General features: G+C 35.9%; 1 protein-coding gene across 8 annotated transcripts in view; it reads left to right on the top strand.

The window, feature by feature from the left end:
* The window catches only part of SPPL2A (signal peptide peptidase like 2A), a 57483-nt gene that overhangs the window by 25351 nt on the left and 8087 nt on the right, over positions 1 to 24045 (top strand). For 4 of the 8 annotated variants that reach the window (XM_049104090.1, XM_049104089.1, XM_049104086.1 and 1 more), the window contains exons 6-16: positions 4202 to 4353; positions 7045 to 7141; positions 7575 to 7676; positions 7975 to 8112; positions 8826 to 8907; positions 9639 to 9713; positions 14351 to 14407; positions 14603 to 14656; positions 15124 to 15226; positions 17450 to 17527; positions 18866 to 19026. In XM_049104090.1, the coding sequence (XP_048960047.1) occupies positions 4202 to 4353; positions 7045 to 7141; positions 7575 to 7676; positions 7975 to 8112; positions 8826 to 8907; positions 9639 to 9713; positions 14351 to 14407; positions 14603 to 14656; positions 15124 to 15226; positions 17450 to 17527; positions 18866 to 19026 (1099 nt within the window). The remainder of the gene's footprint in view (positions 1 to 4201; positions 4354 to 7044; positions 7142 to 7574; positions 7677 to 7974; positions 8113 to 8825; positions 8908 to 9638; positions 9714 to 14350; positions 14408 to 14602; positions 14657 to 15123; positions 15227 to 17449; positions 17528 to 18865; positions 19027 to 24045) is intronic. The other 4 variants (XM_035708780.2, XM_025472807.3, XM_025472805.3 and 1 more) reach the window with 3 other exon arrangements.

The following is a 24045-nucleotide window of genomic DNA, read 5'->3' as shown; positions in this document are numbered from 1 at the left end:
GAGAATGCACATGGGGAGAGCCAAAGGGCAAAGGAGACGGACAAGCAGACTCCATGCTGAGCATGGAGCCTGACTCAGGGACCCAATCTCAGGACCCTGAGATCATGACTTAAGCCAAAACCAAGAGTTGGACACAACCAACTAAGCCACCCAGGTAGCCATCTGCTGCTTCAATATTAGTGTACAGAAATACAGCAGATGTCTATAAATTGACTTTGTTTCCTGCAGCCTTACTGAATTTATATATCAGTTCTAGTAGTTTTTGGTGGAGTCTTTTGGGTTTTCAATATATAGCATCATGTCATCTGCAAGTAGTGAAAGTTTTACTTCTTCCTTACCAATTTAGATACTTTTTACTATTTTTTCTTGTCTGATTGCTGTGGCTAGGACTTCCAGTACTGTGTTGAATAAAAATGATGAGAGTGGACATCCTTGTCTTATTCCTGACCTTCTCTTATTTTATAGTCTTTATTTGGTTTTGGTGTCAGGATTATGCTGGCCTCACAGGATGATTTTGGAAGCTTTCCTTCCTCTTCTTTTTTTTGGGAATAGCTTAGGAAGAATAGGTATTAACTCCTCTTTAAATGTTTGGTAGAATTCACCTATGAAGCTTTCTGGTCCTGAACTTGTGTTTGCTGAGACTTTTTTGATTTTTGATTACTGATTCAGTTTCTTTGCTGGTAATCAGTCTGTTCAAATTTTCTATTCCTTGAGTGAAATAAGTCAATTGGAGAAAGACCATACAGTTTCACTCATATGTGGAATATAAGAAATAGTGAAAGAGACCATAAGGAAAAGAAGGGAACTGTGAATGGGGAAATATTAGGAAGACAAACCATGAGAGACTCCTAACTCTGGAAAATAAACCAAAGGGTTGCAGAAGGGGAAAAGTGGGGAGATGGGGTAGCTGTGTGACACACACTAAGGAGGGCACTTGATGAGATGAGCAAAGGGTGGTGTTGTTTTTTTTTAAAGATTTTATTTATTCATGAGAGACAGAGAGAGGCAGAGACACAGACAGAGGGAGAAGCTGGCTCCCCACAGGGAACCCGATGCAGGACTCAATCCCCAGGATTGAGGATGAGGATCATGCCCTGAGCCAAAGGCAGACACTGTGCACTGCTCATGGGAATGCACTGTGTAAGCACTGCTAAGCCACCCAGGCGTCCCAAGCACAGCGTGTTATACTGTATGTTGGCAAATGGAATTTAAATAAAATACTTTTTAAAAAAAAAGACACTTAGCTCAAAAAAAGTTTTTTTTCTGTTCCTGATTCTGTTTTGGAAGGTTATATGTTTCTAGGAATTTATCCATTTCTTCTTGGTTGTCCAGTTTGTTCCCATATAATTTTTTATAATATTCTCTTATAATCCTTTGTATTTCTGTAGTATTGGTTGTTATTTCTCCTCTTTCATTTGTGATTTTGTTTGAGTCCTCTCTTTTTTTATGAGTCTGGCTAAAGGTTTATCAATTTTGTTGATTTTTTTCAAAGAACCAGCCCTTGGTTCCTTTGATCTGTTTTGTTGTTGTTGTTGTTGTTGTTTTTAGTTTCTATTTCTTTTATTTCTGTTTTGATCTTTATTATTTCCTTCCTTCTTTTGTTTTGAGTTTCTTTCTTCTTTTTCTAGCTCTGTTAGGTGTAAGATAAGGTGGTTTATTTGAGATTTTTCCTGCTTCTTGAGGTAGGCTATAAATTTCCCTCTTACAACAGCTTTTGCTGCATCCCTGAGATTTTGGTCTGTTTTGATTTCATTTTCATTTGTTTCCATGTGAGTTTTGATTTCTTCTTTGACTTCTTAGGTGACCCACTCGTTGTTTAGTAGCATGTTATTTAACCTCCATGTTTACTTGTGATCTTTTCAGATTTTTTTCTTGTGGTTGATTTCCAGTTTCATAGCATTGTGGTCAGAAACGATGCATGATATAACCTTGATCTTTTTTAATTTATTGAGATTTGTTTGTGGCCTAATATGTGATCTAGTCTGGAGAACGTTCCATGTGCACTTGAAAAGAATATATTTTCTGCTATTTTAGGATGGAGTGTTCTGAATATATCTTAAATCCATCTGGTTCAGTGCATCTTTCAAAGCCACCATTTCCTTGTTGATTTCTTGTTTGGATGATCTGTCCTATGATGTAAGTGGGTGTTAAAGTCCCCTACTGTTATTGTATTACTATTGCTTATTTATGTTTGTTAATAACTGTTTTATGTATTTGGGTGCTCTCATGTTTGGTGTATAAATATGCACAATTGTTACAGCTTATTGTTGGATTGTCCCCTTTATTATTATATAATGTCATTCTTTGTCTCTTGTTATAGCCTTTATTTTAAAGTCGATTTTGTCCAATGTAAGTATTTCTACCTTGGCTTTCTTTTCATACCCATTTACATGATAAATGCTTTTTCTTCCCTTCACTTTCAACCTGCATGTGTGTTTACGTCTAAAATGAGTCTCTTGTTGAGATTCATCTATTGCATACTGATGGGTCTTGCGTTTTTAATCCATTCTGTCACCCTGTGTCTTTTGATTAGAGCATTTCAACCATTCACATTCAAAGTTAGTTATTGATAGATATGTACTTATAATGTCATTTTGTTGCTTGTATTATGGATTTTTTTGTGGTTCTTCTGTGTTTCTTCTCTTATAATTAGACTTTCTTTATTGATAAACTTGGATTCCTTTCTCTTTTTATTTTGTGTATGTTTTACTGGTTTTTGACCTGTGGTTGCCATTAGGTTTGTATATAATATCTTCTGCATATAGCAGTCTATATTGAGTTGATGATTACTTAAGTGTGTACTCATTCTTTACTCCTCTCTCAACCTCCCATGTTTTAGGTATATGGTGTCATACTTTACGTCCTTATTTTGAGAGTCCCTTGATAAGTGTGTACATACATATATACTCACACACACACACACACTTATTTTTACTGCTTTTGTGCTTCCTACTTTTCTTACTCATGGTCTTTCCTTTCCACTCAAAGTGTCTCCTTTAACATTTCTTGTTAGAGCAGGTTTAGTGGTGATGAATTCCTTTAACTTTTGTTTGGGAACTTCTTTATCTCTCCTTCTATTCTGAATGATGGCCTTGCTAGATATTCTTGGCTACAGATTTTTTCCTTTCAATATTCTGAATATATCATGTTACTCCTTTCTGGCCTGCAAGGTTTCTGTTGAAAAATCAGCTGATAGCCTTTCTGGGGTTTTCCTTGTATGTAACTATTTTCTATTGCTGCTTTTAAAATTCTCTTTCAACATTATGGATTTTGAAATTGAGGTGGCCAATTCTAAAAGTAGAATAAAGACAGGCTCTATCCCAGGACCCTGATATCATGATCTGAGCTGAAGGCAGATGCTTAACTGACTGAGCGACTCAGGTATCCTTGTCTTTTCCTTTAAAGCATTCTACCGGGCAGCCTGGGTGGCTCAGCGGTTTAGCACTGCCTTCGGCCCAGGGCATGATCCTGGAGACAGGATCAAGTCCCACATCAGGCTCCCTATATGGAGCCTGCTTCTCCCTCTGCCTGAGTCTCTGCCTCTCTCTCTCTCTCTCTCTCTCTCTCTCTCTCTGTCTCTGTCTCTCATGAATAAATAAATAAAACTTTAAAAAAAAAATTAAAGCATTCCACCTGGAGAACTGATACACTAAATAGGAATATATAAAATTTTCATTATAATATATATGAATGTATAAATCCTTCACTGGAATAAAAATAGCTTTAAATGTATCTGTTTGCAATGACAGATGCCAAAAATTGACACTTTTTCCCAATTTTGCTTCTGGAAAAAAATGCTGTTTCAAAAGTTAGTGGTTAATAACAGATCATCTCTGGAGGGTAAAATTGTAGGAACTTTTTACTTTCTAGATTAAGTACTTTTTTTTCCCCAAGATTTTATTTATTTATTCATGAAACACACAGAGAGAGGCAGAGACATAGATAGAGAAGCAGGCTTCTCGCAGGGAGCCTGATGCGGGACTCAATCCCCATACCAGGATCATGCCCTGAGCTGAAGGCAGATGCTCAACTGCTGAGCCACCCAGGCATCCCTAGATTAAGTACTTTCTGTTTGGTGTACTGTTTTTAAAGTATTATTACTTTGTAGTCAGAAACAAATTTATGTTGGTATTGGAGATAGATTTTAAAAATAACTGTACTTGGCAGAGATTGGCTGAAGTTCCTGTGTGTGTTTATACAGGGAGAGCATGAAGGCAGTGACAAACACTGAAGATAGAGAAACGAGGAGAAAGAAGGACGAATATTTAACTTTTAGTCCTCTAACAGTTGTAATATTTGTGGTTGTCTGCTGTGTTATGATGGTCTTACTTTATTTCTTCTACAAATGGTTGGGTAAGAAGTCATATTTCTTTTTTTTTTAAGAAGTCATATTTCATATTTGCTACTTTCAGCCTACAAGTTTTTCATTTACTTCACTAGATTTAAGATATTATACCTGGGAAGCTTAAGCAAATAATTAAAGTGATGTTAACTTTTTAAACTATCAGAAGTGTTAGATCTCCATCACTCTGGGATAAAAAATACTCAGATTAAAAATATACTATGTCTTTGAAATAAGAATACTTCTTCATGGATGACTCAGAAAAAAATTGTGGTGGCCCCTAATTTTTCCTCTCTGCAGGTAAAGCTGGAGATGGAGAGCCTCTTATCTAAGCAACAGTTTAAGGACCTCTTGGTAACTGTATTTAGTTACATGAAATAGAAAATATTCAAATTACTAATTTATTGCCTCTCCTTACCCTCAAAGTGTGGTTTGTTCCTTTGTCAGTGTGCAATTCAAGATGTATCACTCAGATTTTGTTTTACTTGAATCAATAGTCAGGATTGTGCTACATGTAAAGACACACAAGTACTTGCCTATGGTCCAGAAAGTAATGGGTACTTTCCCTTTAAGAAGGTAGAGATTTAAAAAAAAAAAAAAAAGAAGGTGGGGTAGAAACTCTAAGGGCTTGCCCATCCCCTGGAGAATCGTGTTAGTGGTCTGAAAGAATGGAAATTTGCCATCTCTAGCCAATGCACAACATAAAGAGGAGGAGACCAGGGAAAAGGGAAATGTACTTGGTAAGAACTAGCAAAAACACTTTGTAAAAACCACCACAGGCTCCAGTGCTTATTTGGAGAAGATTAGCACAATTTTCTGGACTAGAAAACTGAGGCACTCGGGTTAGTTTCAGCCTATTTTCCAATTCCTCCTGTCCTGTGGCAGCATTAAAAACTAGACCTATGACATACATTTTCAGTTAGAAAAAAGAATTATTTGAATGTCACTCATATTTCAATTTGTTTCTGGGAGAGTGGGTACTAGGATAGTTATTTATATTACATTATCATTGTGCAGTTAATTTTTCTAATTTAATACCAGCCTTCAGTTGTTTGTGTCTGACCCTCAGTCAATTAATTAGTGGTCTTTGATAGGAAAAAAAGTCCTCTACCCCCCCTAAAGCATGTTTTCATTTTTGGTGAGAAATTTCCTTAAATTTACTGGTATTTAAAAAGTTGACCTTGTTTATAAATGTAATTTTTTTAGTGGGAAAATTATTAAACCTGGGACATGGGGTTTAATTATGACTGACAAAATCGACGTGATACTACAGGATTTAATGTACCTCCAAATGATTCCTAAAGGCTAAAGTTGCTGCCATTTTTAATATATAAAAATATATCAAATTGCTAAGGTTCCCCTTACCATTTTAAGTCATGCTCAAGAAAGTAACTACAGGTGGTTATATTAACCGGATACTTTCTCATGCCTAATCATTTTCCTATGTAACATTGAATGAAATACTTAAAACTCTATTAGGGTCTCAGGAGCATGATTTCTACCTAAGTTTTAAAACTCAGTTGGCAGCCTTTGGTGGATGACTTACCAAACATAACTTGGCAGTTTTTTTACTTTCTTTTACCGTTCACATTACCATATGTAACTAGTGTTAACAAATAACAGGGGACTAAAAAAGTAATTTGTCCAAGTTCAGAATTGGAAAGTGGCCAATATTTAAAAACAAGGATATCAGAAAATTTTGGATGGTATGTTTTTCTTTCTTTTTTTCAAATGTATTTTTTTTATTTTTTATTTTTTTATTTTTTGTATCTGTGTTTCCGAAAAAGGAACACTTCTGCAGACTCCTGAATAAGATCTAAGTTGTCCAGCCACATAAACAGCAAGATGCTGGATGATTTTTCTATGACATTTTAAAGATGACATAAAAGCTGTATTGATTTTTAAAAAAGAAAGAAGGAAGGAAGGGGGGCTATCCTTTACTACTGTCTCTAGATTACTCTTTCTTTCTCACCTACAGAGCAGAGTTTCAATTTTCTGAAAGTTAGTGAAATATGAAAAAATTCAGGTAAAATTTGTATTTCCATTGTGAAATTTTGAGAAACGAGTATTTTATTTTAGAGTACAACAGTTTCTTCCCCTTTTTGAGAATAAGGAGATCAAATGTAATTTTAAATAATTGTCAAAAAAGTATAGCTAATATAGAAAAATATTTGTGAGTTTTAACTACCTTAGCTTCATATCATAAAGTGGTTTGTTTAAATGGATTTGGTTTTTACCACAGGTCAAGTTATTAGAGGTAAATTACACGATAGGGAAATATAGCATGATTAATGTCTAAGGTAGGTGTCAGTTCTCATCCCTAAGCTGCATTTTAAAAATGTTTATACTACTTCCTTAATTTGTCTATTCCTTAGATGTAAGTACTTACAAGTGTCTACAACTCACTTCATAGACAGCTTTAACAGACATGTTTGAATCATTGAATGATAGAAAATGTAGCCCTTGAACAGTCCTACCAGTGTGTAATGGAACTAAAACAACACATAAAATACCCATTCTTCAGTAAAACTCAGGATCTAAATATTTTCAGCTTAGTAACCAATTCAGATTATAGTATGGTCCCAGCATTGAAAGTATCAACAACGATTCACTAAGAAAGCTGCATTAATATTGCTTGTAAAAATATTTTCTTATCATATTTTCTTCTGTTCTCATATAATTTAGTGTCTTTTTTTTTCTAGTTTATGTTATGATAGCAATTTTCTGCATAGCATCAGCAATGAGTCTGTACAACTGTCTTGCTGCACTAATTCGTAAGATACCATGTGGACAATGCACGTATGTATCTCTTACAAGGAATCCTATAATGTTGGTATTTGTAATTTGAAATAGAACAGGGGAAAGAAGTGGTATTTTATTTATTTTTTTAAGAAGTGGTATTTTAAACCTGTGTGATCCAATATACCTGTGACTATTAAAATTTAAATTAATTTAAATTTAAAAATTCAGTTCTTCAGTCTCAGCCACATTTCAGATGTTAAATAACTATATGGAGTTAGTGGCTACTGTATTGGGCAGCATAGATATAGAACATTTTCATTATGTCTGTGTCAAATATTCTTTGATATATCATTTGTTGTACTCAAATCATGACTTTTAAATTGATATTTCAATAGCTTTCTTATGACTATGGTTAACATTTGTCATTTCTCATGTTGAAGTGAACATTGTATTTCATCTACAGAGTAACTAATTTCAGTCTATTTTTTAGGTTTATGTTTCGTGGCAAAAGCATTGAAGTGAGACTTATTTTGCTCTCTGGACTATGCATAGCAGTAGCTGTTGTTTGGGCCGTATTTAGAAATGAAGATAGGTATGAGTACTCAGTGTATTTGCTTTTAGATTAAGGATACATTATTTTATATCTTGATTGATAATTATGCATTATGATTATTACAGATTTTTTTTTTCACTTTTATCCCGCAACACCATAGTCTTGAAACAAGCTAAATAAGTACTTATAAAGGAGATCTTGTGATAATGAATTTAAGGTCATTGAGACCAGAAAATATGTACTATGATTTAAACATTTAAGCTGAAATAGGCTTCAAAAATATACTTTTTTTTAATTCATTTTATTTAAAGATTTTATTTATTTATTGATGACACAGAGAGAAAGAGAGGCAGAGACACAGGCAGAGGGAGAAGCAGGCTCCATGCAGAGAGCCCGATGTGGGACTCGACCCCAGGTCTCCAGGATCACACCCTGGGCGGAAAGCAGACAGACGCTCAACCGCTGAGCCACCCAGGTGTCCCAAAAATATACTTAATTATGATACATCCACATTATGAAGTACAATGTAGCTGTAAAGGATGAAGAAGATCTCTAAATTGACAGGCAGTGATTTCCAGGATGTATTTTTAAGTGAAAAAATAATATATAGAGTATTCTATCTTTTATGTAAGAAAGGAAATATACAAGTATCTGTCCATCTGCAGGCAGGATAACCAGAAAAATTTTTTTGACTTTTTAATGGTTTATTAATAAAATTTTTAAAGCTTAAAGCCACTCCTAGCCTAAAATTTGGAAATAAAGTTTATACAATTTTAGGCAGCTTCAGTTGATAATTATGCATATCACTTCCTGGTAGATTATGTTACATAGGTCTCGTTTCCTTTAGATCCAGCTATCGGGACATATGTTAAAACCAATATCTTTAGTTATGAACTAACTTTTTAAAAGAAACAGAAGATTAAAGATAAGTATGTACTATATTCAATGTATGTTCTGAGGTAGCCTTTCACCTTTTCCTTAGTAGAGTAGTATTTATTATTCTAGTAGGATAGTAAATTAATAAATACAGAGAGTATGAGAAGTTTTTTTGTCATTATAATTGCTGCTTAATAATCAAATAGTCAAATCCTAGCAAATGAATGATACTACTTTAGTGATCTATTTCTTTGAAAAGTCCCATTTAAGAATAACTACATAAACCAATAGAATAACTTCTTTTGATTTTAGGTGGGCTTGGATTTTGCAGGATATCTTGGGGATTGCTTTCTGTCTGAATTTAATTAAAACACTGAAGTTACCCAACTTCAAGGTAAAGTAGACTGCTTGGCTAGTTAAAATAATTTTTTCTTTTAAAACAACTTTATTCAAGTATAATTTACTTGTAACAAAATGCATCCATTTTAAGTGTACAGTTTATTGAAGTTTTACAAATGAATAACTTTGTAGCCGCCATCCTGATCAATTATAGAAGACTTCTCATCACTTCAAAAGCTTTCTCCTGCCCTTTTGCAATTAGTCCCAATCACCAGGCCTAACTAACCACTGATTTGCTAGCTGAAATATTTTTTTAATCATTTATATAATCTGCCAAATTCATGAAATCCTTATAGACAAAATATCAACAAAGAACATTTCTTTGATTTAGTGATTCTTTCTGATGGACATTAAGGAGAACATGTGATGTAATGAGCACTGGATATTATATAAGACTAATGAATCACTGATCTCTACCTCTGAAACCATAATACATTATATATTAATTGAATTTAAATTTTAAAAATTAGAATAAAATTTTTTTAAAGGAAAAGAAATTAAAGAATGGGATAAAGCAGATAAAATTGTTAATGTGACTTGTAGAATAAAACTATAAATAGTAATACTATTAAATGCCTTTAAAAAAATAGTGTTCAAATGTAATTTCACATGTTTATTTATACTTGCAAAGCAATATGAGCTCTTAATTTATTTATTATCATTTTTTTTATGATCTCTTAATTTAGATGGAAGTTTGACCTTTAATTTTTTTCTTTTTTTCAACAGTCATGTGTGATACTTCTAGGCCTTCTCCTCCTCTATGATGTGTTTTTTGTTTTCATAACACCATTCATCACAAAGGTATGATATTTTTGAAATCCATGAGAAACATGCTAGAAGAGAAGTTTAAACCTGCTCTTAGATTACTAATTTTCTAAGTGTTTACCATTAAGTGAGTGCTGATTCTCTTTTGAAAATTGTCATTGAAGTTGGCCTTTTCATAGAGGATTATTTAAGCCTTTAAATCATTCTGCTAAATGAAAAATGTCTCCTGGCGGATCATGAGAGTATAAATTTTCTTCATACCCATTTTAAAGTAATTTTTCTTATTATAAAACAATAAAAATTTGCTATAGATAATATAAGCAGCAAAAAGAATGAAAATGCGTCATTGCCACTTTGATTTCTGTACCCCTAGTTTGAGGCAGAAACTGCTCCACACCAGAAGTCTGAAGACCTGAAGTGTAGCTCTGTAACTTTGTTACCCTAGCAAGTCACTCAGCACTTTGTGCTTCGAGTTCCTAATCCATCCTGTGAGGGAATATTGCTAGCATTCCAGCCTCTCTCTTCCATCAGTAGAATTCTCCTGGTTGGAACTGACAGAACCCAATCTAACCTTTCTATACCACAAAGGTCCCTTCTATCCAACCTCTGAATAGAGGCCAAGATGGAGCTGGTCTCAGAAGAAACTAGACCCAGGGTGCATACTCTCTCTTTCCACTTCTGTCCATTTTGTTTGTTGCGCCAGACTGGCTTTTTCTATGATATTATAATCTTGGCAGCTGACAGCTCCTGATTCACCTATCCCCAGCTCTGCCACTAGCTTTTCCATAAAATGGTGATGCTGTTCCCAGAATAAGAGAGAGGTATTGGATGAGTGTGATAGTCCTTCATTATTTGCCCAGTTTTTCTACTTGTCCCTATTCCCATCTCTCTTTCTTTTTTTTTTTTTTTTTTTTAAGATTTGTATTTATTTATTCATGAGAGACAGAGAGAGAGAGAGAAAGAGAGGCAGAGACACAGGCAGAGGGAGAAGCAGGCTCCATGCAGGGACTCAACCCAGACTCCGGGATCACGCCCTGAGCTGAAGGCAGACACTTAACTACTGAGCCACCCAGGTGCCCCCTATTCCCATTTCATGAGTATTTTATTGCTCAATTCTCCTGCTTTCCCCATATCATGTTGAGTCTCATTTTGTAACTTTATATCATCTCTCTATCCTTTGTCATTCTCAAGTATTCAGTATTTGATATTATAATCACTACACTTTTCCCATTAGTTCTTTTTTTTTTTTTTTTAAGATTTTATTTATTAGGGATCCCTGGGTGGCTCAGCAGTTTAGCTCCTGCCTTCGGCCCAGGGCGTGATTCTGGAGTTCCAGGATCGATTCCCTCATCGGGCTCCCTGCGTGGAGCCTGCTTCTCCCTCTGCCTGTGTCTCTGCCTCTCTCTCTCTCTGTGTCTCTCATGAATAAATAAATAAAATCTTTTAAAATAAAAATAAAGATTTTATTTATTAGATGGATGGGGGTGCGGAGAGAGCACAAGCAGGGGGTATTGGCAGGCAGAGGGAGAGAGAAGCAGCAGACTCCCTGCTGAGTGAAGAATCCAACATGGGGTTCAATCCCAGGACCCCAGGATTATGACCTGAGCCAAAGGCAGCTGTTTAACTGACAGAGCCGCCCAGGCCACTCCCATTAGTTATTTATCTCTTCTTTTGCCCCTACCATTTGGGAAATCATTGTAAAACTCTGCACTTTTAGTATTTTCTATAATGGCATAAACTTGGCGCACAAAGATGTGCCCCCTTAGGGAGCTAAAATTAAAATGCAAGGGGCATCCCTGGGTGGCTCAGCAGTTTAGCGCCTGCCTTCGGCCCAGGGCTTGATCCTGGAGTCCCGGGATCGAGTCCCACATCGGGCTCCCTGCATGGAGCCTGCTTCTCCCTCTGCCTGTATCTCTGCCTCTCTCTCTCTTTCTCTCTCTCTCTCTCTCATGAATAAATAAAATCTTTAAAAAAATAAAATAAAATGCAAGTAGGTAATGTAGTTAAGTGCCCCAAATTGCAGCTAACCAGACCATTTTACTAACACTTTTTTGTGCCTTAATGATGAGCCATTTGAGTCATTGACTTTGTTGAGCAAAAGTAAACTTTTTAAAGCATAGAATTAGTATTATGGATTATCACAAAAAAATGTTGGTTAATGAAAGCTTTCTATCTAAAGCCATCCCAGCTTGTGTCAATTTGTTTGGATCAAAAAAAAAAAATGTTTCTGTCACTCCAAAGGGGTCTCATAATGAAAGTAAAGCATTCTCTATACAAAGTCATTCTCATAAGTCAGCAGATAGTCATAACATATGGCACATATATTACACAGGGCATGTCGATATGAACTGTAACTAAACCCTTTAAATTTTTTTTCCATTCAGTTTTTTTTGTTGTTAATTTTTTTTCAGAGAGAGAGAACAGAACAAGGATTGTAAGCAGGCTCTGTACTCAGGGCACGCTTAAGATCATGTCCTGAGCCAAAATCGAGTCAGATGCTTAACCAACTGAGCCACCCAGGTGCCCCTCCTTTTAAAGACTCGTATCACTTTATAAATGCTAACTGTGTCTGTCAGCAAACTATTTACATTCCCTACACATAAAAAGTTTCAGATTTTTAAAGATAAAGGATAGGGATCCCTGGATGGCACAGCGGTTTGGCGCCTGCCTTTGGCCCAGGGCATGATCCTGGAGACCCGGGATCGAATCCCACGTCGGGCTCCCGGTGCATGGAGCCTGCTTCTCCCTCTGCCTATGTCTCTGCCTCTCTTTCTCTCTCTCTGTGTGACTATCTTAAATAAATTAAAAAAAATTTTTTTTAAATAAAAAAAAAGATAAAGCATAATAATAATAAAGATGCCTTCGAGGCCTCTTTCTTCTCTGTCTAGAGAATTTATCATCTTCTTTTTTTCCTATATTTGTTGCCACTGACTAGGAATGTGATTTCTAGTACTGTGATCTGGTAAAAAAAGATTAGAAGTGCTTTTTGGAGTTCACCAGTATAGATTTACTTTAACACCTTCTCAGTCTGGCTTGTTTTTATTAAGGTAACTTGCTTTAGTAAGTAACTCAAAATGAAAATCAAATATGTAATTTCTGATTTGGGTTTTTTTTAATTGAAAACTTTAAGGATTAAACATTGAACACGTTAAACAGTCTTTCAGCTCTGGTGTTAGCAGAGTCTTAACGAATAAGCAGAGCAGGTGGCCACAAGAGTATGGGCAATAAGAACCTATATTCAAGGGTACCTGGGTGGTTCAGTCAGTTAACTGTCCAACTCTCAAAGAGTTGTGAGATCAAGCCCGGTTTTGAGCTCAACACTGGGCATGAAGCCTGCTTGGGATTCTCTCTCCCTCTCTCTCTCCCTCTCCCTCTGCTCCTCTTCCCCCAGCCCCACTCTCAATTTCTCTCTGTAAACAAACAAAACCCACATATCTGTCTTCATTTCTTTTTTCCTTCCACTCCTGTAACTTGGTATAGTATATTGCAAATAGTAGTTGCTCAGATACCTGAATGTAGGAGAGAATGTCAGTGACAGCCTTCACTTAAGTGTTTTAAATAACAATTAGAAAATGAACCAAAATGAACTATATCTGGAAATTAAATAAGGACTTGTATTTAATATTAGTCTGTTTTCCTAAACTCCTGTGACTTAACCCTTCTGTAACCTGAAGCATAACATGAGGGAAATATTTCTGTAGCTAGAGATTATATCCTTTCCGCTCAGCTCAGATATCAGTGAAGTCCTTTTAAAAACACTAAAGTGATTTTTCCTATGCTCCCCACCCACATGGAAAATATTATAGTTACTTGATCAAATTCTCTTCAAATTCAGCATTTTTTTGATCTTCCCACTATCTGTTTGGTGATATATTCATCGTAATGTAAAGTATAGGTGGGTGCTCATGCAGTCTTCATTTTGCTATATCAAAATGTTTCTCCTTCACAACAGTCTTATATGTCAGGAACGAATTATTAAAGGACTCCTCACATAGCCCCCATAAAAAGACCTTAGCCAGACACAATGAAAATCAGCTAAGGTTATGTTTTGATTGAGACCTAAAAGGCTGGCAGGGCCAAAACTGGACAGGAGACAGGCTATAGAAGCTTCTCAAGTTCTTTAGGGCTGGGTCTTTGCAAGTGTGACTTCTTTGTTATTATGTGAATAGCCAGAAGGTCAAATGTATTTTTATTCAAATAAAGTTACCAGTATTTATATAAATCTAAATACAAAAAGATTTTAGTATTTCTTTTGTCTCTATTCACTGTTATTGCTAAAAATGACTAAGGACACATGGTACATGACATAATGTGATTATAAGCACTTAAAATTTATAGTCTATTAAAAATGCTAGCTATTTGTTGTCAGTACAGATCAGTGCCCAGAGCTTCACTTGAATAATATGTGTGTGGTTTATCTGCTAGTTAATGATCATTGTTGAACTCTAATAGAATGAAGCATTGTGCTTGGTGAATTTTGTTTTAGACGGCTTCAGTTTCTGCTAAACTTTTTTTTTTTTTTTTTTTAAGGATAAAGGGCTGTCTGCAGCCTGTTTTTCATTAGTTTTCTGTAGGCCATTAGCCATAGGGTCAAATCATTCTTGAATACTGATAGATCATTCTCTTTAAATGATTGGACAATTTCTTTCTTTCATCTTCCTCCTCAATTTTAGAATGGCGAGAGTATCATGGTTGAACTTGCAGCTGGACCTTTTGGAAATAATGAAAAGGTAGGGATGGCAATTAAACAGAAATGGCCACCAATGTATATATGTGTGTCCAGTTAATAATTTTGCCTTCCCGTGTAATACATTGGTCATATAGTGCATGTTAAGGTATTGTAAAACTTTATTTCTCACAAAATATAGCCCTTTTCTTAGTTATTCTAAATTATTAAATACCTATTGACTTGGGTTTCATCCTAGAATGATGGAAACTTGGTGGAAGCCACTGCTCAACCCTCAGCTCCCCATGAGAAAGTAAGGATTGTATTTCAGATATGTTCATTGGACTTTAAATCATACCCTCTGAGACAAGATTCTTCTTTGGGAGAAAGAAATCCAGATTTTAAAAAAGTATATGTATATATATATATTTCAAGACCTGAGTCCTATTTTTGGTATAAAGACAAAAAAAAAAAAAAAAAGAAAGAAAGAAAGAAAAGGAAAAAAAAAAGGTTAGATGTGGGAATACTGGATTAATTCTGTTAACCCTCATGTGTGTTGGGTTTCATTTTTCCAAAACTGTATATCTATTTCTTTCAAGCTTTCTATGCATTCAGAGTATATAAGTGTGTAATTTATGTTCTCTGATTTCAAATTCTTCTAAAAATGTTAAAACAATTACTCTAATATCAATCCTTCCCTTTCTAAGAGATATGTGTAAAAATTTCTAAGAGATTTATTGGTGCCTTTTTTTTTTTTTTTTTTTTTTTTCATAATTACAGTTGCCAGTAGTCATCAGGGTGCCAAAGCTGGCCTATTTCTCAGTAATGAGTGTGTGCCTCATGCCAGTTTCAATACTGGGTTTTGGGGATATTATTGTACCAGGTAAGCAATTGTTTGTAACAATTTCAGTAAAATATACTGATAGTTTAAAATTGCCAAATGCTTAGTATCTATTAAAAGTTACTTGTTCTGTATTAACCATTTATGGTTATTGCTAGAGCTGGGATCAGTGACGAAAATAGAAAAAAAAGCATTTCAAGGGGTAGAAGATAAAGCCCAAATGGTAACAACCAAAGTCTATCTCCCCTGGCTCATAAGTGTCTTAGAGAAAGCACCTAGGATCAGTTTGACCTACTTGCCCAAGAAAGTATATAACAAAACCCTTTAAAAGTTGAATTTAATAATACCAAATATATTGCAGTTTCTATTACTTCTATTTTAAAATAATAGTTATGTGTTCAGAAGGTGGTTTAGGGATACCAGGCAAGGTCATGATTAAGGGAAACATAATAGAACACCAGCTTGTAGGGCATTATAACACACAAAAAATACAGCATATGGTGTATCTTCTCTGACAGCTGCATTTTTCTCACCGGGCTACCTATACAATAAACTCAATCCCAGGCAAGGAATAATATAGCATAGAAGTAATTACTAGTGTTTCTTAATCAGCTGAGAGTTTGTCCTTCACTCTCTCAGTACTAACTGCCTGTAAAGGGGTAAAAAGTATGGGCTCTTCTGCATAAGCCCTTTCATTTACATAGTAAAGCCAGCTAGAGAGAAGCCAACAGCTCAGCCTTGTGAGTTGGCGTGCAAAGTCCAGTGTAGCAACTCTCTTAGTTCATTTTCTAGGATAGATCACGTTAGGCCACAGAGCAAATCTTACCAAATTTAAGAAAATTGAAATTATATATATACCAAAGTATATTTTCTGACCACAATGGTGTGAAACTAGAAATCAGTAACAGGAGGAAAATTGGAAAATTCACAAGTATGTAGAAATTAAACAAAATAGTTTTGAAAAAACAACGCATCAAAGAAAATATTAAAAGAGAAATTTAAGGGTGCCTGGGTGGCTCAGTGGTTGAGCGTCTGCCTTCAGCTCAGGGCGTGATCTCGGGATCCGGGATTGAGTCCCACATTGGGCTCCTTGTGGGGAGCCTGCTTCTCCCTCTGCCTGTGTCTCTGCCTCTCTCTGTGTGTCTCTCATAAATAAATAAAATATTTTAAAAATAAATAAAAGAAATTTAAAAATATTTTAAGAAAAATGAGAAACAACATTCCAAAACTTACAGGATGCAACAAAGGCGGTTTAAGAGGGAGGTTTATAGTGATAAGCACATACATCAAGAAAATAGAAATGCAGATAAGCAACCTAACTTTATTTTTTTTTAAAGATTTAATGTATTTATTCATGAGAGACACAGAGAGAGAGGCAGAGACACAGGCAGAGGGAGAAGCAGGCTTCATACAGGAAACCCAATGTGGCACTCAATCCCTGGACCCTGGGATCACACCCTGAGCCAAAGGCAGAGGCTCAACCACTGAGCCACCCAGGCATCCCGTGACCTAACTTTGTATGTAAGAAATTGGTAAAAGAAGAACAAACTGGGATCCCTGGGTGGCGCAGCGGTTTGGCGCCTGCCTTTGGCCCAGGGCGTGATCCTGGAGACCCGGGATCGAATCCCACGTCGGGCTCCCGGTGCATGGGGCCTGCTTCTCCCTCTGCCTGTGTCTCTGCCTCTCTCTCTCTCTCTCTGACTATCATAAATAAATAAAAATTTAAAAAAAATAAAAAATAAATAAATAAAAAAAGAAGAACAAACTAAGCCCAAAGTTAGCAGAAAGAGGGAAATAATAGAATACAGCAGAAATAGAGAACAGGAAAACAGTAGAAAAGATGAATAAAAGTAAGAGTTGATTTTTTTTTTAATTTTAGATAAACAAAAATGACAGACTTTCAGCTAGACTAACCAAGGAAAAAAGAGAACTCAAATCAATAAAATCATAAATGAAAGATACAACTGATAACCACAGAAATATAAAAAAAATGTTCTCCATGTCATGGAATATTAAGCAGCTAATAAAACCATATTTTAAAAGACTATTTAATGGTTTGGGAAAATGTTTAAAAATGGCATTAAGTTTTAAAAAAATCATATGAAATTTTGTCCAATATTTGAGGTACCTTAATGTTCTCACAATGCAAAAAATAAATGATAAGTACAATGGCAGCATGGCACTGCTGCCATTGTTAATAGTTGAATTCGTATTGCTGTTACTGTTTTAAGAAAATAATGTATTTGGTGGTTTTTTGTTTTTTAGGTCTGTTGGTTGCATACTGTAGAAGATTTGATGTTCAGACTGGTTCTTCTTCTATATACTATGTTTCCTCCACAATTGGTAAATTTTTGTTTTGTCTTTCTATTATGTTGAATTGTTTATAGGAAAAGGTAGAGGCCTGAAAATAAGAAGTCCTGAAATTTAATTCTTCATCATTAATTAGTAAGACAAGTTTTTCCATCAAAAAGAAATAATACTTTTCTACCTATATCACAAGGTTTCTGAGGTTTAAAAATCTGTATGTAAAAGAAAATCATTAGGTTTCATATCTTAAGTGCTTTTAGAGCATCTAACACATAAGTAGTCCATAAATTGTATGATAATAGATTCAGATTTTCTTAAAATACTATATGAATAACAGTGTATTTATATAAATGAATTTATGGCACAATAACATCTCACTTGAGACAGCAGAGGTAATTGTCATTTAACCTTCTATTTGTCTCATTGAGAACAGAGAAGATCCGGAAGCAAGCCAAAAAATACTTTACTTCTAAACATATCAAACAGATATCTCAAAGTCCATACACCAATCTCTTTATTCTTAGGTGAGAAGCCTGCTTCAGAGCCATTTAGATACTGTTGTAGCAAGATTTTCAATTCCACAGTGGAGTTAAATGCAGTAAATTAAAAGTGCTCTACGCTAGCAGTAGAGAAGGGCATTTCTAGAAATAGGTACTTGACAACAAGAAAGAACAGCTAAGTGAGTGAAAAGATAAAAGAAAAAAATTATAAAGATATAAGAAAAGCAGTTTGAGGCTATTAAGAATGGTACTGTACAAGGGCATTAATGTATTAAAGTCCAGCACCAGTCAGTGTGATAGAATAAAAGAACACTCAATGCAAAGGCAGATAAGAGGGCTCTCTGTTCACTGTGCTGTATAACTTCAGGCAGTTCACTTAACTTCCCTGGTCCTCCATTGCCTTGTCTATAAAATCAGGATTGTCTATAAAGACTGTACTAGCTCCAATATTCTGAGATCCTCTGTTTATGATGAGATGCTGAGTCATTAAGGAAAGATCAGATGATGTTTAGTATGCACTTGTTGAAGAATCCCAAGAAGTATATAATCAAAATGAGGAAGATTTTCAAAGCAATTTCTAGTACCTACAGGTACAAATTTTAGTTATCTGAAATATGCAATAACTCAACATCCTTAACAGTGACAGATTAATGGAGACTTTCTTGAATTATATCTTTGTCAATAATTAATGATTAACCAGTTCCCAAACTTTAAAAAGCTATGAGGAATGTCTCTCCTAATTGCTGTCTTAGAAAAAAAGTCATAGGGCAAAAATGTCCTCAGAAATATTTGAAAACCACCACCTCAGTGAGGGGGTCAAAATCCAACTGTGGTAGCATGTAGAAATGACTGATAATTGGTGTTCTTTTTACAGCCTATGCTGTTGGCATGATACTTACATTTGTTGTTCTGGTGCTGATGAAAAAGGGGCAGCCTGCTCTCCTCTATTTAGTTCCTTGCACACTTGTTACTGCCTCAATTGTTGCTTGGAGACGTAAGGAAATGAAAAAGTTCTGGAAAGGTAGTGGCTATCAGGTATGTACTTCTATCTCAGTTACCAAGTTATGACGTAATTCAGTGACTAAAACATATAATGTGTTATTGGTTTCAGAGGTAGAGGTCAGTGATTCATCAGTCTTATATAACAAACAGTGCTCATTACATCAAGTGCTCTCCTTAATGCCCATACCCCAGTTACCCCAGCCCCCAACCCCCTCTCCTCCAGTGACCCTCAGTTTGTTTCCTATGATTAAGACTGTCTTTTTGATTTGTCTCTCTCTCTCATTTCATCTTGTTTTATTTTTTTTTTCTCTAGAATTTCCCCTCTGATCCTCTGTTTTGCTTCTTAAGTTCCACATGAGTGAGATCATATGATACTTGTCTTTCTCTGGTTGTCTGAGTGACTTATTTCATTTAGCACAATATCCCCTAGTTTCTATCCGCATCATTGCAAATGGCAAGATTTCATGTTTTTTGATGGCTGAGTAGTATTCCATTGTATATATGAACCACATCTTCTTTATTCATCTGCCAGTGGACAACTGGGCTCTTTCCATGGTTTGGCTATTGTGGACATTGCTGCTATAAACATTGGGGTGCAGGTGCCCCTTCATATCACTATGTTTGTATCTTTGGGGTAAATACCTAGTAGTGCAATTGCTAGGTCATAGAGTAGCTCTATTTTCAACTTTTTGAGGAACTTCCATACTCCAAAACAACAATTTCAACATGAGTTTTCAAATCCACACAAAACTAGACTTTATGAAAAATAAAACTTTTTTTTTTATTTTTAAAAATTTATTTGACAGCACAAACACAAGCAGAGGAGTGGCAGACAGAGGCAGAGGGAGAGGGAGAAGCCGGCTCCCCACTGAGCAGGGAGCCTGATGCAGGGCTCGATCCCAGGACCCTGGGATCATGACCTGAGCCCAAGGCAGACACTTAACTGACTGAGCCATCCAGGTGCCCTGAAAAATAAAAGTATTTTAAGTACTGAATTTTTGAGACTGACATTAGCTCTTTTGCACAGTAATAGTCTTGAGGTTTTGCAGATAAAGGATGTACTCTCTTCAGCACCTAACTGGGTCTAATTAAATTAAATAGGGTACTTATTTTAGGTTTAAATGAATCAAGATTTCCCTGGGACAGAAAATCAGATCTATTATGTTTGAGATTTTTTTTTTCATTGAAGTTAAACCCCTTTCTTCTTTTCCTAAATGTTCTTGATATTCCAGTAAAGTTTGTTTCCATTGAAATTAAAGAGAGTTGGGAAACTAGTGTATTAAGGTCAGGGCCATGGCATTGATCCCTTCATGAGGCAGTTAGCTCTGCTTTGCCCTATTACAGCAAACTACCCTCCTCCATCTGCTCCCTACATGCGTGTTAGTGGTCACATGAACAAAAATAGAGGTACTTTGGGTGGATGGCTGTAATTCTGTTAGTAGATAAACAGTTCAAAGTTCATCCATCTTGTAGTTGGTCTGTAGTATCATCTTTATTTAACAAGAGATGATTAACATAGTAAGTTAGACTACTATATTTAGAAGAACCACTGGTCTAGAATTCTTTAGGGTAAATCGTGTAATTCCTTTGAAATTTGGTTAAAAGAATACCTGCCCTGTCTACCTCACAATGCCATTGTCTCAGCTTACATTTATGCACAGAGAATTATGGCCACAAGGCCCTTAACTAAACTAGTAAGATAGCTTATAACTTTTACTTGAAGAAGATACCACGTAGAGGTTTTTTTAAAAAAATTTTTTTAAATTAAAGTATGTCCTACAACATATACTCTGCTTTTTAGCCTTTGAAAGTCACATTCCAAAAAATACTCTTCGTGATCATTTTCTTAAAATAGTTTTATATTTCTTCATTTAGCAAATGTTAATTGAGTAGTTCTCTGAGCCAGGTGCTATTTTAGGTGCTGTTGATAAAAGATGAACAAGTTAGAAACAGGCCTACTCTCATGGCCTCTTGAAAGTTAGAGTCTAGTGGAGGATGCAGATAGTCACTAACAAAGTACGATAAATGTATTTATTAGTTATAGTAGGGTGCCATGAAAGCTAGCAGTAGGACACCCAGTGCTTATTGTTATTTAGAGTAGGCCATGTTCAGTGCAGAGCCCAACATGGGACTTGAACTCCCATTCTGAGATCAAAGCCTGAGCAGAGATTAAGAACCAGAGAAGCGGGATCCCTGGGTGGCGCAGCGGTTTAGCGCCTGCCTTTGGCCCAGGGCGTGATCCTGGAGACCCGGGATCGAATCCCACGTCAGGCTCTCGGTGCATGGAGCCTGCTTCTCCCTCTGCCTATGTCTCAGCCTCTCTCTCTCTCTCTCTCTCTATGACTCATAAATAAATAAAAATTAAAAAAAAAAAAAAAAAGAACCAGAGAAGCTTAACCAACTCAGCCAGCCAGGCACCCAGCATTTAACTTTAAAAACATGTGCTTATTAAAAGAAAAAAAATGTGTTTATTAGGATGTTTGGGTGGCTCAGTTGGTTAAGCGTTGAACCATTGATTTCTGGGCCGGTTGTGATCTCAGGGATTGTGAGATCCAGCCCCCCTGTTGGGTTCTATTCTCGGTGTAGAGCCTGCTTGAGAATCTTTCCCTCGCCCTCTCCGCCTCCCGCACTGCACACACACTCTCTCTCTCTTAAAGAAAGGGGTATTAACAGAAGATTTTGAAAATATAGAAAAATACAAGAAAATTAAGTCCACCTATATAATTCCACCACTGAGAGGTAGCCACTCTTAAGATTTAATTGAGTTCCCCTCTGTGCCTTCCTAGATAAATGGATAGATGGATAGTTGATACTGTACTTTAAAGAGTTCTCTGTATTGTCTTTTCATTACATTTGTGTTCTTTTTTTTTTAAAGATTTTATTTATTTAAGAGAAAGTGTGAGCATGAGCAGGGGAGAGGGGTAGAAGGAGAGGGAGGAGCGGACTCCCACTGAGCGGGGAACCCAATAGGGGACTCTACCCCAGGACCCTGAGATCATGACCTGAGCTAAAGGCAGATACTTGAGCAACTGAGCCACTCAGGCACCCAGTGTTAGTTCATTTTTGAATTCCTTGTAAAAAATCATTTTAATGACTGCGAAATATTCTCATACACATATATTGTATTTAACGATCTCCTTTAACCAAGTAATTTCTCTTCAGGGTATTGTCCAGAAAGTGGTTAAAAATTTGGGCAAAATTGATGTGAAAAGATATTTGTTAAAGTCCTTCTGATTATCCTTGTTTTAATGACTCATAGGTTAACATTATTATTGGCAATTAATGAACTAAAATTTTTACATATGCCCTAACTTTGTTTTTATTTTATTTTCCTTTTTATGTTTTAATTACAAAGTAATGCAGTTTACATTCTTTAAACAAATAATACAAAAGTCTATAAAAAAAAAAAACAAAAAACAAAAAAAAACAAAAGTCTAAAGTAAACATAGAAGGTCATTTTCTATTCAACATATTCAACTATTCAACATACCCCCACCTCCTTTTAGGGGCACTAACTTTATTTATTTATTCTTTAAGATTTTATTTATTTATTCGTGAGAGACACAGAGACATAGGCAGAGGGAGAAGCAGGCTCCCGTAGGTAACCTGACACAAGACTTGATCCCTGAACCCAGGGATCACAACCTGAGCGGAAGGCTCAACCACTGAGCCACCCAGGCGTCCCTAGGGGCAACTACTTTAAACAGTTTGTGTGGAGATCTTTTCATTGACAACTCCTGCTATAAAATATTTAAAGATGTTGTATACATAAAGTACTAACATTGTGTTTCATTGGAAATATCCAAAGTTCATTTTCTCTCTGGTTTGTAATTGTACCTTTTGTCCAATCCTTATGATGTCTATTGAACAGAAAGAGGATGGTAGATAAGGAAGGAATTCAACTAAGTGATGCATTTATATTCCCTATGAACAAATACTCTGTCCTGTACCATTCAAGTTTCATTCTTAAAAATTATAATCTTGAGGGGCGTCTGGGTAGCTCAGTCAGTTGAGTGTCCAACTCCTGGTTTCTGCTCATGTCATGATCTTGCCATTGTGAGATCAAGCCCTGCATTGGGCTCCGTGCTTAGTGCAGAGTCTGCTTCAGATTCATATTCTCTTTCTCCCTCCCTCTCTCCCCCTCTCCCTCTCCCTCTTTCCTCCCTTCCCCCTGTTCACACACACCCACTCTCTCTCAAATAAATAAATCTAAAAAAAAAAAATCATCATCTTGAAAAAAATTATGATTCTCGGATGCCGAGGTGGCTCAGTGGTTGAGTGTTTGCCTTCAGCTCAGGGCGTGATCCCGGAGTACTGGGATCAAGTCCCACATCGGGCTCCCTGCATGGAGCCTGCTTCTCCCTCTGCCTGTGTCTCTGCCTCTATGTGTCTCTCATGAATAAATGAAATCTTTAAAAAATATATTATGATTCTTCTTCACAACAGCTACCTATAAAGGGGAGAATTGTTGCAGCTGGGCACAAAGCAGTAGTAAAGAGCCCCAGCAGGGCAGACTCCATGGCCTTAACCACAGGATGTAGAAGTCAAATAAGGCAATTGATGGTAGGGAAATCCATTTTAAAATACTTAAAAAGAAAAAAAATAATAAATAAATAAAATAAAATACTTAAAAAGTTAAGACAACTTTGGTTATATGCTTCTCACTTTTGTAGTGTCGTAATTTTATTAAATAAGGACAGTCAGAATATAAAATAACACATAGTAATAAAAAGCGTGGAGTCTGGTGCCAGACTGCCTATGTTTGAACTCTGGTTTTGTTAATTATTAGCCACATGACCTTAGGCAAGTTACTTAGCTTCTTGGTGCCTCAGTTTCCTCTAATGTAAAAAGGAATAATGATCATCCTACTTCAGGGGGTTATTGTAAAATATGCAAATTGCCTAGAGTAGTGCTTGACACATAAACACTGTGCATTTGCTATCATAGGAATCGGGGTTTTTCATTTTGATTTATTTGTTGGCTTGGTGGTTATTTTTCAGTTCACTAAACTAGAATACCATTTTTCCGGTTTGAATGTTAAAACTTGAGGTC

This window comes from Canis lupus, chromosome 30 (assembly GCF_003254725.2).
Source record: "Canis lupus dingo isolate Sandy chromosome 30, ASM325472v2, whole genome shotgun sequence".
Taxonomy (NCBI): domain Eukaryota; kingdom Metazoa; phylum Chordata; class Mammalia; order Carnivora; family Canidae; genus Canis; species Canis lupus.
The sequence above is the reverse complement of the archived record's forward strand: the minus strand, read 5'-3'. Positions and strand labels throughout refer to the sequence as shown.